General features: G+C 35.9%; 1 protein-coding gene across 2 annotated transcripts in view; it reads right to left on the reverse strand.

The window, feature by feature from the left end:
• The window catches only part of RBM41 (RNA binding motif protein 41), a 48083-nt gene that overhangs the window by 14868 nt on the left and 17617 nt on the right, over window positions 1-15598 (reverse strand). Inside the window, exon 7 of one of the 2 annotated variants that reach the window (XM_058658689.1) lies at window positions 1365-1819. In XM_058658689.1, the coding sequence (XP_058514672.1) occupies window positions 1365-1819 (455 nt within the window). The remainder of the gene's footprint in view (window positions 1-1364; window positions 1820-15598) is intronic. The other variant, XM_004590170.3, reaches the window with a different exon arrangement.

Consider the following 15598-nt stretch of genomic DNA (forward strand, 5'->3'; position numbering starts at 1 on the left):
CCAGCATCACCAGGGAGTATAGCACTGCATATCATTATACCCCTGGAAAAGATTAAAATTCAAAATCCAAAATACCAATTCTACTAAATGCATATTCCTTCTGTTCCAATGTAATGTCCAAAAATATTGTAACCTAATTTATTGTAACCTGGGGACTGTATGCATAGGGATATATAGTACAAAATATATAAATGTGCATGACAATTGGAAATGACAAATTCAAAACAGTGTATTTATCTGGCATGGAGGAAGGAGCAAGCAGGAAAGAGGAAAGAGGAAGAACAAGATTGGTGAGGGATATGTGGAAGTCTTCAGGTATAACTACAGTGGTTTGCTATTTTTTAAATTAAGGAAATACGGAAACCATTAAGAACTGATTAAAGTGCCTGGCTGGGTACACAGGTGTGTGACATAGCTTTTGGTGTATTCATAATATTTCCTAAGAAAAAGTAAAAAAAAATGCTGCTATTCTTGAAGAACGAGCAAGAACATATCAGAAATTCTATGAAACAAAGCAATTTTTCAATATTCCTTACCTACCGTGGCTTTTTAGAAAAATTCAGCAGGAATCACAGATTGACATTATTATTTGTTTTTTGAAATGAGATAAAACAAAGTACATGTTCCAGCAGCTTACGTTATTTCTTTGCATGACACAATAAAGGCGTTTTCCATTCCAGATGTAACATATGAGTGATTTTCAAAAAAATTCAGAGAATGTAATTTATCTTTAAATTCCATTTGACATCAATTTTTGGAGTACTCTAGTATAGTATGCACATTAAATTATTTGGTTAATAAGACAAAGATGATAATTATTCAGTTATGTTTGCCAATATATTAAAGCCTTAGAGGGCCTATGTTCTCAGTTTAATGTTTTGCCAATGCAATCTAAATCATATGTTACATGAACACTAGGTGGAGCATCCTGAAGAGAAACTTGTGGTAAAAGCAAACCCTACTCACAATCAAGGGTCAACTAATTTATTAATTCCAGTAACAATTTGGTTAACAACCATGATGTCCCATGAATATTGCTTGATTATTACTAGCTCAGGAAATCAGAAGCCACTTTAATGTCAAATCAGAATTTCTAATGGGTATGGATGAGTCTCATCCAGATGCCTTTAAAATTCTAAAGGTAGTTTAGAAACTTACAAAGGCAGGAAGAATATCATAGAAAATATGCTAGTTATTGTGATAAACAGAGAATGAATAGCCAAGGTCAAGGACAAACATAATCACTGTGCTTGTGTCATGATTCCTTGGTAAAAAAACCAAAGGCAGTTTTAAGAGTATCACTTTCAGTAGAGGTAAATAAAAATGAAAACAACCCATGTTGTTTGTCTTAATTTGGCCTATACCTTGTTTGGCTCCCCTGGATTATATGAAGAAAACATAGGGATTTTGCGGATCTCTTCCTCTGATAAACGATTTCTCTGGATCTCATCTTCTGGGACAAATTTTATCGGCTGCGTCAGCTTCTTAGGCCCAGTCCGACACTGCTCAGGTGAAAAATCAATAACTTTTGCCACATGGAGACCTGGACCTTTACCCTGTGCTGCCTGTTTTCCCTCGTCCTTGAGAAATGATGGGTTCTCAGCTGTGCCACTACCTCCCACTGAGGAGGCTGAGACCAGTGAGTGGGAAGCAAAGGGTTCACCTCTCATAAGTTGGAACTCTTCAAGACGTTTTTTCATTATCATCTCGTGGTAAAAATTTTCCAGGTTGTTCATGGGATCACCTTTGATCTTCTTATGGGGTTCATCTGGATCAAGACAAAGAGATAGCGAAGTTCTACAAAACCTACCAATACAGCCTTTGACAAATTAATAAAAATTCAATCCTGGATCTCATAGACAGAAACTGCTAGGGCAATTCTTCACAACCTGTGACAAATGAGAATAGTGTACAGCTTTTTGTAGTACATCTCAGGCGAGGCTAGAACCACAGTGTGGCGAGAAGCATGACTAGGACTCTCAGGATCATGCAAATATGAGAGTATTTCAGAAAGTTTGTGGGTAATGGAATTAAAGTTTACTGTGGTGCAAGAATTTTTGAAATTCAAGAACATGAGAGGTATTCAAAAAGTTCATAAAAATACATAGTATGACAAAACTATGCATAAATCTCAAACATTTTTAGTACCCCAAATAATAATTTAATTCCATTTTTTGCAAAAACTTTTTAAGATAACCTCTTATAAGCATTGCTAACTGATAAGAACATTTTAAAAATGTAACCAGTATGGCAATATCATACTTCACAACATTAATAGTAACTCTTTAGTAACATCTAACTTTAAGTTCATAATCAAATTACCCTGATTATCTCAAAGATAAATTTTTATATTTGGTTATTCAATCTGGGATTTAAGCTGGCCTTTGGCTGTTACTATCTTTTAAGTCTCTTTGTCTCTTATTCTAACAGTGTACTTCCTTTCCACCCTTCCAGCTCACTTCCTTTCCCATTTATTGATTTATTAGAGAAACTAAATTTGTTCTATGAACAAATGGATAGTATCAATTATTTCTTTATGGTATTTTTAAACTTAGTCCTCAATCCCCTGTTTCCTGGCAGTTAATTCTAGAATGATGCTAGCTAATACAGTATTCACTGGCCACATATATTTATTTGAATTAATTTTTAACATCAATTTCTTAAAGTTTCAACATTTTAAGTGTTCAGTAGCCACATGTGTCTAGTGGATATCACACTGGAGAGAAGAAATAAAAACTATTTATATCACTGTAGAAAGCTGCATTGGACAGTACTGATCTATAGGGTAAATTCAGGTTCAATATTGTTAGGCAAGAATCCTTCACAGATGTGGACTTTATATCACATCATGGCATAACACACACCCTGTTTGCTGGCTGCATTTTTAGTGATGCTGAAACTGATACACAGATTGATGCAGCATTAGTCTCATCTTTTCATTATGAAATTTTTTCATTTACCTCTAGCCTAAGGGATTTTACATCCACTGATGATCATTACCAAGATCTATTAATTTATTAAGACTTGCAAGGTGGGGCTTTCTTATTTCCATTATTTCGTTGGTATCTATTATGTACAATTCTATAATGAACTTACCGTCACCAACTATTTGACTTCTTTCATTCAAACAATCATGCTTGATTCTCCCCACCCCATTATTTATCAGTTACGAGAAAAATGAGTTAGTACCTTAGAAATGTCCAAAGCTTATTTTTGGTATAATTATGAGAACATGTGTTTTCCTATATTACATGTGTTTCAATTAAATGTAATAATTATTTTCCGTGGTCAAACTACCTAGGACCAGGAGAATCCCCTTCAAATCACTTCTTGTATTGTTTACTGATTTTCTGGCAAATTAAGATACCCTGTGTTCATCTCACACAAACCCAAATACGTTATACTATCTCCAAGGACTTGTAATTTCTTCTAGAGAGAAGTGGTGTCTAGACACCACTGTGTGTTTCCAGGCACGCTTAACATTGTTGAGTCACCGTTGCTTCCAGGCCTTCTGATTGAACACAGGAAATTTTTTGAGGAAAATAAATCATGAACCATATTAATATTTCCAATTCAAACATAAGTTTGCAAGGTTCCTACTTAAACATTTTGATGTTAGATTTATATCTCTTTCCTCATAAACTTAAAATATTGGTTATTCTTAATAATATTAGTAAAAATACTCACTAGCTTCTTCCTACAATACACTTAAAGAATTTTAAAATGTTAATGCAATCATGACTATCAACAATAAAAACCACCAAAGGCATTTTTACGTTTCTTCGCAATTCCTTTGCCCTTAGAATATAACCCATTAGGAATATACAATTACGGCTTTAAAATCACTCTAACTGAATCTTCTGTGTGGTTATGCTTTATTTTTTTTTTTTAGGATCATTTCTTTCAGGTTGTTACGGAATTCTAAGGATTTTTTCCCCTCCTCGACTAACAGTTTAATTATGTAAAATATTTACGTGGATCTATAGTGAAAACTTTTATGCAGTATCTTCACAGAAGTTTCACTTCCATCTCTGTTCCCTTCATCCCATTCTCTTCCTTCCCCATAAACAATATCTTAATTTTAAGGTTTGGCTTATGACTCCACTGTTTCTTTTTGAAAATATAAGCAAATAAGCATACATACATACATACATATATTTATATATATTTCATTAGTTACAGTTCTCTCCTACATGAAAGGTAATGTATAAACACTGTTATAGTACTTACAATTTTTAACAATGTAAACTATGTATTTAACAATGTAAACTATTGATAATTGTATATTAATATGTGGAGCTCTTCTTTCTTTTTACATTGCACAGTACTCCATTGTATGGATGCAAATAGTTTACTCAACTACTCTCCTAATGACACACTTTGGTCTTATGCTATTATGAATAACGCTCTTAAAAAGCTTTGGTATTTAGACAGTATGTATTAGAAATATACTATAAGAAGTGGAATTGCTGAGACAAACGGTATATGTGTAGGTAATTTCCCTATATATTGCTAAATTCCACTCTGTAGGAGTTAAAATATTCTGTATTTCCACCAGCAAGGCATAAGAGTACAAAAACATTTCTTAAGATCCAAAAATTCCCCAGAAAGAACTCAACATTACAGATAAAAATAGATAAATCAACTACATAAAAATTAAGAACTTTTGTTTATCAACAATGTCATGAAAAGATGAGGAAAAAAGTCATAGAATACAAACAGGTATTTGCTAAATGAATAACCAATAGTGAACGTAAATCCAGAAAATATAGTTCCTGGAAATCTTTAAGAAACAATGGAAAACCATCAGGAAAATGGAGGGGATATTAAAGAGAAGTTGTATAAAAGAGGAAATTCACATAGCCAACAATGTATGCAAAAGTACTTAGCCATATTTAGGTAGGATTCAGAAAACTATAAGAAGGCAATGAGATCCTAGTAGAAAACTGACATACTGGTAGAGATGACAAAGAATAATGCCATATGTAAGAAGACATTTCAAAAGGATAGTGAAAAGTGGAATTAAAAGATAAGTTTATTTTGGTGCAAAACATTTTTCAAGTCCATAAATATGAAACACCTTTAAAATTGTGTAAAATGTATATTATGAAACATCTATGTATGGATTTCATTTTTTTATAAAACTAAACTTTAATTTTCTTTTTCCAGGATCTTTTTATAGTGTGCTTGAGTTGTGCAGTTACAGACCAAACAGAACTGAGTGAATACACTAATGCATATAGTAGAAAAATTATATATTTTTGTATATATACCTTTATATTTATTTATATAGACATATATTTGATCAGCAATATGAACCAGGTATTATTCTAGGCTAAAAGGAGTAGATTAATAAAGAGATCTACTTTTATACAGCTGCTAAACTAATGTTAGAAGGATGTGAATGCTATGAAAAAAAAAAAACACCAGAATCCAGCAAGATAGGAAGAAGCAGGAGGTAGCAGCAATGATGTTTGTAATCTTAATGCTGATCTGGATAGATCTCATTGATTAGCTGACATCCGAGTGAAGATCTAAAGAAAGTAAGGCAATCTATCAAATGATAATACTTTGAGGACCTAAAGTGGCAGTATGCTTCAAAAAATGTGAAGAGACTGAAAACACAAAGTATGAGATAACACAAATATCTAGAAATTAAGCAACATACTTAGAGATAATCATTAATCAAAGAGCTCTCACGGGAAATTCAAAAACATGTTTGAATTGAGTGAAAATGGAAACATGACACACTAAAGTGTATGGATGCAGCTAAAGTAATGCGCAGAGAGAAATGGAGCTAAATGACTATCAGAAAGGAAGAATGTTTTCAAATTTGTAACCTGAGCTCCTAAGAAAACCAGACAGAGTAAACATAAAGCAAGAAGAAGGAAATAAATGACAATGAATCAATACAACAGAAAACACAAAAGAAGAGAAAATCAACAAAACAAAAAGTTGGTACTTTGGAGCATTTAAACAAATATCAAACCCCTATCTTCATGGCAAAAGAGACTCTATAGCCATGTTTAAGTTAAGGATACTGAGTTAAGGAGGCTATCTTAGATTATGCAGGTAGGCACAATGTAATCCCAACAGTCCTTAAACAAGGAAGCAGGAAGGTCAGAGATAGGATAGGAGATGTGATGATAGATGCAGAAGTTGGAGCAATGTATGTAATACAACATGAATCAAAGAACACAGCTGGCCTTGAGGAGCTGTGCAAAGTTCACTCTAGGCCCTTTAAAAGAAATACAGCCCTGCCAGCACCACGATTTCAGAAATTCTAACTTCTAGAACTGTTTAGCTCTCCCAATGTATGGAATAATTATAGCACACATGGTAAAGTAATACGCTGTCAAAGAGCACGTATACAGAACCTACAGCTCACATTATACATAATAGTTAACTGAATCTGTTCCTCTACGATGAGAAAAATGCAGGAATATTAGTTTTTGGGTGTGGCACAATGGCTCAATTGGTTAATTCCCACCCCTGCAAGCACTGGGATCCCATATGGGCACCCGTTCATGTCTTGGCTCTCCACTTCCCATTCAGCTTCCTGCCTGTGGTCTAGGAAAGCACTAGAGGATGGCCCAAAGCCTTGGGACCCTGTATCTGCATAGGATACCCAGAAGAAGCTCTTGGCTTCAGATTAGCTCAGCTCTGGCCATTGTGGCCAATTGGGGATGAACCAACAGATGGAAGATCTTTGTTTCTCTTTCTCTCCATAAATCTGTTTTCCAATAAAAAATGAATAAATTTTTCCTTTTATTAAAAAAAAAGAACATTAGTTTTCCTCACTTTAACTGAAGACTGTAACAAAAGTTCTAGACCAGGGGTAGGAACGTTGTTTCCTGTCGCGGGCCATTTGTATATTTATAACATTGCTTATGGTCCATACACAATTATCAACATAAAAACTATCCTGCTGGGGCTGGAACTATGGTGTAGTGAATAAAGCCACTACTGTGATGCCAGCATCCCACAGGGACCCAGTTCAAAGCCTGACTGTGCCACCTCCATGCTAACAGGTTGAGAAACCAGTGAAAGACAGCCACCCACTTGGGAGACATGTAACAAGCTCCTAACTCCTGCTTTTGGATCAGCCCAGCTCCAGCTGTTGGGACTGTTCACAGAGTGAAACAGCACATGGAAGATTCTCTCCCTGCCCTTTTCTCTTTAAAACTCTGCCTTTCAAATAATTAACACATCTTTTAAAGAAAATTTAGCATGCTATAGATTTATTGAATTTCAACTCCCACCAGCAGTTGCTTTGGTAGGTTCAGACCAAAGGATATTACAGGGCTTTTATAGCCCAGAGGACGGATGTTTCCTACCCCTGTACTAGACAATACAAGGAAGCCAAAAATATGGTCTTCAGGTGGAAAAGAAGAAGTAAAATGGTCTTTATTCATACGACACATGAGTGTTTATGTAGAAAATTTCAAGGTCCCTATAATAAAACCATTAAAACTACTAAAATATTTTTGTCACAGGCTATAAGATACTGTGCAAAAATCTATGATTAGCTCATTGACATTTCAATTTTAGTTCATATACAGGACCGGCTGCTCTATACCTTAAAATGGCCATAAGGCACCATTCAGCTGTTTCGTGTCCATTTCATCTTAGTATTTAGCCAGTTGTTGTGTTGAAGTAAAATTTTGCTGATCTTGGCAGATTTTAGGATAATCCAGACTGGCTTGTAACTCTAACAAGATATATGTCAACATTTTAGGTGCAGAACATTTTTTTTTGGGGGGGGGGGATATGTTTGCAATGAAAGAATCTTGATTGAATTTGAACTGTAATACTGCATCAAGGTGGAGGAATCCACCGGGGGGAGGGGAGGGGGAGGGAGGGGGGGATTCCCAGAGCCTATGAAACTGTCACATAATGCAAAATAATTAACAATAAAAAAAAAAAAGATACTGTGCAAAAATCAACTGTATGTCTATAAGACTTCCAAGCAGCAATCAGAAAATAAGAAAACAGTTTTATTCATAAGAGTCTGAAAATTATTAAATACCTAGAAATCCATTTTGTAAAATAGTTTAAGAATGATAAATTAAGAACTATAAAATCAGACTGAAATACATTGTATAATATTTAAATAAAGGAAGAAACAAGCCATGTTCCCTTTATGGGTTAGAAGATTCATGATTAAGATACCAATTCCCTTCAAATTGAATTACAGGCTCAACTAAATCCCAATTAAATTCTAGCTGGCTATTTAATAGAAAAATTCATATGCTTCTGCTAAAATTTATACATAATTACAAAGGACTTAAAATAGAGAAAAGAGATTTTTAAAAACAGGAACAAACTTGGAAAAGTTATACTACTTAATTTCAAAACTTACTATAAAGGTACAATAAAGAGAGTTAGAACACAAACATAGGTACAGATTATTAGAGCCCACTTGTGTGTTCAGAAATAAACCCATATATGTACAGTCTATTTTTCTACAAAAGTACCATGAAAATTCAATTGGGGAAAATCACAGTGTTTATAATAAAAAGTGTTCAGACATTGGAAATTCATGTACAACAGTAGGATTTTAGAGCCTTCATATATACAAATTGATCCATATATATATATATATATATATATATATATATATCAGACTGAAATATAAGAGTAAAGACTAAGTATTCCAGGAGAAAACATAGGAGTATATCTTGCAAAGGTTTCTTAGGACTTGACATCAAGAGTACAGTTAATGGCAAAACAAACTGATAAATTGAATTTCATTAAAATTATGATGTGAGGGCAAACATTTGTCTTGTTAAGATCAAGATGTTCACACTGCATAATCAGAGTTTATGGGTTTGATACCAAGCTCTGGCTCCAGTTTCCTGCTAATGTAGATCCTGGGCAGCATGGGTACTGGCTCAAGTTATTGGGTGTCTGCCACATTCATAGGAGATCTGAATTGAATTCCCAGTTCCTTGCTTCAGCTCTGGCTTTTCAAGGCACTTGGGGAATGAATCATCAGAAAAAAATACACATGCAGACTTACTGTCTCTCAAATAAATACATTATAACTTTTCTAAAAAGTAAAAATTGTTTCCTATCAAAAGATGCCATTAAAATATAAAGAAAACATTTGCAAATTAAATATTATGTTTATTTTATTTGTTTCAAAGGTAGAGTGACACAGATCTCCCATCTAGTGGTTTCCTCCTCCAAAGCCCTCAGCAACCAGGGCTGGGCCAGACTAGTCGGCTATGTGGGTGATGGGGAATCAACTGCTCAATCTATCCACTGTTGTATTAGTGGGAAGCTGGAATCAGGAGTTGTGCCGGACTCAAATCCAGACACTTAGATAGAAAATATGGGTGTTCCAAGCAGTGTTCTAATCACTGTGCCAAATGTTTCCCCCATATTTCTGACACATGACTTAATTCAAAATGCACAAAGAACTCTCATCAAGTAATACTAAGTAAACAACCCCATCAAGAAATGGGCAAATGACTTCAAAAGATATTCACCAAAGACATATAAATAGCTAATAAGAACATGAATAGATACTCTGGATCATTTTTATAATGGAAATTTAAATTAAAAGAATAATGATATATTACATATGTGTATGTATTGGTATACATACACATCAATTACTGTAACAAAAAAGCCATAGTAAAATATACTGACAAAGATAAAGAGACACAGGAATCTTTCTACACTGCTGAACAGAAAGTAAGGTAGTATAACCACATTAGTAAACAGCTGGGTATTTTCAAAGATGGTTATGGAGTCACCATAGACCCAGAAATTTCATTTATCAAAAGAAACTGCAATATGTTCCCAGTATCATTATTCATAATAGCTAAAATGTTCAACTCACTCAACTGTAATAAAATGGTAAACAGACTTTAAAAAATGAGTATTGCATCTACAAAGTAGATTACTAAATAACAAAATAAAATTGCTGACAACACACTATAACATGAATAAACCTTAAAAACACTATATATGCCTGAAAAAAGCCAAATTCAAAAGACTACATAATGTAAGATTCAATTTATATGAAATATCTAGAACTGACAAATTTAAAGAGACAGAGTCTTGGGATATATGTGGTTGTCATTCATTGAATTGATCTAAATTCAGTTAAAATAGGTGAATTTCAATACATGTAAATTATATACCTCAGCAAAGTTGTTTAAAAATAAACTAGTCAGTATCACTGAATGTGAGAAAGAACAGAAAACAAAAAATGAACTAAAAGACATTAAATAATGAATAATAGAATATCATATTCACATTTGAAGATCTGAAGAAACATGTGTATGTGAACTGATCTCAACAGATTTAACATTTAATATATTCCAACAAAAATTTAATAAAAGAATGTGTGTATGTGTGTGTGTGTGCAACTTGATAAACTGCTTCTGAAATTTACATGGAAAAGTAAATTGTCAAAAGCAGACAAAACACTTCCGAAAAATAAAGTGTGTAACTATACCAGATACCATAAAGCTAGACCGTATGACACTGGCTATACAACAGACCAAAAGACCAAAGGAATAAAAGCGAGCCAGAAAATTATTCAGCCATGTATGAATATACGGCATATAATACAGTTAGCAATGTTGTAACAATTCATGGACAACAATTTCATTATATGTCAGTTTGTTAGAGGGCTATTTACATGAAATAAAAGAAAGAAATTGGAACTCTACATTTTTCCACAGCTATGAATCAATCCCAGGTGAATTAAAGGCAAAAACATGAAGCTAGACTGAAACATAAACATAGATTGAAAAACAGTATCTTCCTGTGCTTATGGTAGAGAAGATTTTATTAATCAAACCACAAACAGCACAAAGGATAAAGGGAAAATTAAGAAACTGTACTACATAAAAAAGAAAACTTTTGCCCATCAAAAGATGCAATAAAAGCAATGGCATTATCAGCCACAGAATGGAAATAGACATTTTCAAGGCATAATGAACAAAGCATAAGTACATGTAATAGAGAATTTAAAAAATTTTATAAGAAAATGCACATATGTTTAGATGGTTCAAGATAGAATATTCAGGATATATAATCCTAACATTTTCCTTGTTCCTTCCTCCCTGTAAGAAAATGGCAATCTTTCAGATCTACCAAATCCTAGGGTTTTTGGGTGATGTATTACTTTGATACATGCCTAAAGTGACTTTTATACTAAGGTTACTTCTGGGCAAAGGTACACATGGAAAAACATTCAGGTAGTCAGTAGGCATATTACATTTTCTAAACAGGCATTATTAATTTCACAAAGGAGGCTTTCTACTTGGTAAATAAACATGTGAGAAAGTATCAATTAGTTGCCAAGAAAATAAAACTAAAACCACAACTGAACAAATAACTAAGAGGATAAACCCCAAAACATAACCATTTTTACACACACACAAACTTTGCAGGAAAACTAAATTAAATTGTGTCACCATATATGATATCTTTTGATATAAATTTGATTTGAAATTGAGAAACCTGATTACAAATTTTATGGAGGGGTATCTTTGAAAACTTCATGGAAGATGAATGCTATGATGAAACTATCCATGGATTTCAGGGCCCGGCACAATGGCCTAGTGGCTAAAGTCCTCACCTTGCATGCACTGGGATCCCATATGGGTGCCAGTTCTAATCCTGGCGGCCCTGCTTCCCATCCAGCTCCCTGCTTATGGCTTGGGAAAGCATTTGAGGATGACCCAAAGGCTTGAGATCCTGCACCCACGTGGGAGACCTGGAAGAAACTCTGGGCTCCTGGCTTCGGATTGGCTCAGTTCACCATCGGATGTAAGATCTTCCTCTCTGTCTCTCCTCCTCTCTGTATATCTGCCTTTCCAGTAAAAATAAGTAAATCTTGTAAAAAAAAAAACTATGGATGTCAAATTTGTTTTTTTGCACTGAAACAAACTTATCTTTTTAATTCTATTTTCCATTAATCTTTTGAAGTACTACATTAGATAAGAGCAGAATCACAATGTTAAATTTCTTAAGAGTCGAGATAAGATTGTAATTATATAGAAGAATGTCTCTGTTCTTAGGAGATATATAATGAAGCTTATGTCTATCATCGTTTAATCATAAGCTGTATACACATATTTACATAGAGGAAGAGAGATTAAGCAAACATGGTAGAATGCCAGTAGTATGTAATCATACAGGAAAAGTGTGTGCTTTTATTTCAGTTTTGCATCATGTTTAAAAATTTTCAATATACAGGGTTTAGAAAATAATTTGCCTAAGGGTAGAAACATTCAAAGTAACAAAATGAATGTTAACTATTAATAAATGGAGAAATAACACAATGAAACATAATTAAATATCCATGCGACTGGAGTCTAATGATAACTATGTGGACAAAGTTATGGAGTATGTTGAACATTTCCTACCTTGTTGGTAGGATTTTAACTTGGAGACATTTTTCAGAAATTATTTAGCATTAACATTGAATACATGTGAACATTTCATTCTCAATGCTACTCCTTGGTACATATCCTGACAATCTTCTATATATGTATCTCAGGAAAGATGTACAAGAATGATCACAGTAGCAGGTCTGATACTTAAGTCTCACCTAACAGAAACAATTTACTAAATGTCCAACTGCAGGAAAATGAGTAAATACATTGTGGCATGTTTATATAAAGAGATAGTATACTTCAATGGAAATGAATGAACCATGGCTATACAGAGAAACAGAAATGAATTTCACAAATACATTCAGTAGAAAAGAAACATTCAATAGAATACAGAACAATTCATTGATATAATGTTTAAACACAGCCAAAACTAAACAACACTAGTGCTGAATGTGTGAGTTGTGAAAATATAATGAAAAGAAAGAAAATTACTATCACAAGTCAGAGAAGTGGTTAAATTGGGCTTTTTGTGGAGATGGACTGTGCCGGGCCCTGTGCTTGCTAGAACATACAAGAATCTGGTCTGGGAATACCTCAAGGTTTCTGTGGGGAGCTCCCTAATCGAAATGCTGGACTCAGAACCCTAGCCAAGAAAAGACAGAAGAAAGAACAAGTCAATCAATCACCTCAGCTATATGTTGGCAGCGAAATACTGGGCAAATGAAGACTCTATCAATCAGTGGATTCTTCAACGACCTCACCGAGCTAGGAGTGGTGAAAACGGCAGCGATTCATAACTGGAGAACTATTAAAACCAACTGAGCAAGGATCTCAGAGCATGCCCCACATCCAGGACTTGGGGAGGGTGGGAAACTGGGTGGGGCTTCTCCCTCAATATCCCCCTTTACCTCAGATACAAGAAGGAAACAATATGGACATAATAGTCTTACCCACTTCCCTATAGCCCCTGAACCTTTTTACTGTAATTAACTATGTAAAGATTGTCAACAATATAATTTAAAAGAAAATAATAAAAAAATTAAAAAATGGGCTTTTAGAGTAATGCTTTATTTCTTGACCTAATTAAACATATACTATGTTTTTTAAATTAATTTTTAATAATCTTATTTAGTTGATTAGGGAACAAAGTGTCAAGGGCTACTGGGTGAAAGTGGGTAATACCATTGTTTCCACATCAATATCATTTTACCCTGTATCTGGGGTCAGGGAAAAAAAACAAAGGGAAAAGCCCCACCCAACCTCCCACCCATCCCAGATTCCCAACGGGAGGCTCGCTCTGAGGGTCCTGCTCATACAATTTTGATAGTTCATCAGTTCTGGATTGCTGCCAATCTCTCAGTTCCAATCGCAATGAACCCTATTCAGAATCCACTGGCTGACAGTCTCTTCATGGTTGGGGTTCTAAGATCAGCAGTTCAGTTGGAGGGATCTCCAAAGAAACTTCGTCTGAGATGATCCCAGGCCTGATTCTTGTGCGAGTTTGCTAGTACAGAGTCCAACACCGCCCGTCACACCAATCAACTTCTGCTCATGCTGGTCGTTGGGATTGCTGGGTTTGTTCTATTTCCAGCCCTGCCTTCCTCGTGAACCAACGGGTGTTGTAGTCCAGTTCGATCCTGCCCACTTCATACTCGGCCCTCACACAAACCGGTCGGAGCTGCAGCCTAGTTGGGGCGACTCCCCATAACCCCCACCAGTTCTGCCCCCTACCCTGGTTCCCATGCTTGCCAGTACACACCGCAGGCTTGTCAGGTCTGTCCCGCATCCTGTTTAGCTCTTGCACATGTCGATGGGCATTGAAGCCCAGCTCAACCCAACCAACCAACCTACTATCCAGCCCACACACCTACTGGCAGGTGTCCTTCTGTACAGCCACCCCTGCCCCTGTCCTGGTGTTCATGCTGTCCAGTGAGAGTGGTAGCCCCGAAGGAGGTGCCCACTATTTCCCTTCTAGGCCACACTCACTCCCAGATTATGCACTCTCCATGTAGTTCTGGCATTTGACTTGACAGAATTAGCTCCAAGTGCCAGCCTCTGCCAGCTAGTACTGCGGCTAGCCCAACCAACCCTCACCCACTCTAGTTTTTGCTTGCACCAGTCGGAACAGTCAGCCCACCATGGTCCTTCCCTTATCTAGCCCACATGAGGCCCACAGGTGTAACAGCCCTGCCTATTCTGATCTGCCCCCATCCTGACTCACGCTTTCCAATGGAAGTAGTTGTCCAGCAGGGGAGCCCACATTTCCCTGTCAGCTTTGCCTCTTCCCCCTGATTATCACATGTGTTGTCTGGGCACTGCAACCACATCCAGTACGGCTCAGCTCACCTTGGCATTCCTTGTTGTGTACTAGTATGTGTCGCAACTGAATCTGGCTCGACCCACACTCTGTTCTGGCGCTCGGACTCACTAGCGGGTGATGTGAACAGGTTCAGCCTGGTCTGCCCCCAATCCATGCCATATGTATACCAGTGGGATAATTAACATATACTATGTTTTAAATGCTCTGCACATAATCCATCATATAATGAAGATATAATTTGTAGGGCAAGCGTTGTGATGTAGTGGGTAAAAGCTGTCCCCTGCAATGATGACATCCCATATGGGTGCCAGTTCATGTCCTGGCTGCTCCACTTCCAATCTAGCTCTCTGCTAATGGCCTGGAAAAGCAGCAGAAAACGGCCCAACTATTTGGATTCCTGTACATACATGGGATACCTGGATGAAGCTTCTGCATTTGGCCTGGCCCAGCCCTGGTCACTGTGGTCATTTGGGAAGTGAATCAGCAGATAGGTCTCTCTGTGTCTCCCACTCTGTTAAGTCTTTAAAAATAAATAAATAAACAAATCTTTAAAAAGTAAATGAGAGTCAAGCAAGTAACAACAAATGAATGAAGTGAGTTGAACAAGTAGTTCCCTAAAATTCACGTCTATCTGGAGCCTGAGATTATAACCTTTATTTGTTAATTGGGTCTCTTTAAATATAATTAGCTAAAATCAAGGTGGATTAAGACAGATCCAAAACACAATGACTGCTATCTTTATGGAAAAGCAAGGCTAAATGGAAGCGCAGTCACATAGGAAGAACATCACATGATGATGCAGGAAGAATTTGGAGTGACGCATCTAGCAGTCAAGGATGATGAGAAAACACCAGAAGCTAGAAGAAATACATAAGAGAGATTCTCCAAAACACATAAGAGATTCTCCCTGAGAGTG

Source organism: Ochotona princeps, chromosome X (assembly GCF_030435755.1).
Source record: "Ochotona princeps isolate mOchPri1 chromosome X, mOchPri1.hap1, whole genome shotgun sequence".
Taxonomy (NCBI): Eukaryota; Metazoa; Chordata; class Mammalia; order Lagomorpha; family Ochotonidae; genus Ochotona; species Ochotona princeps.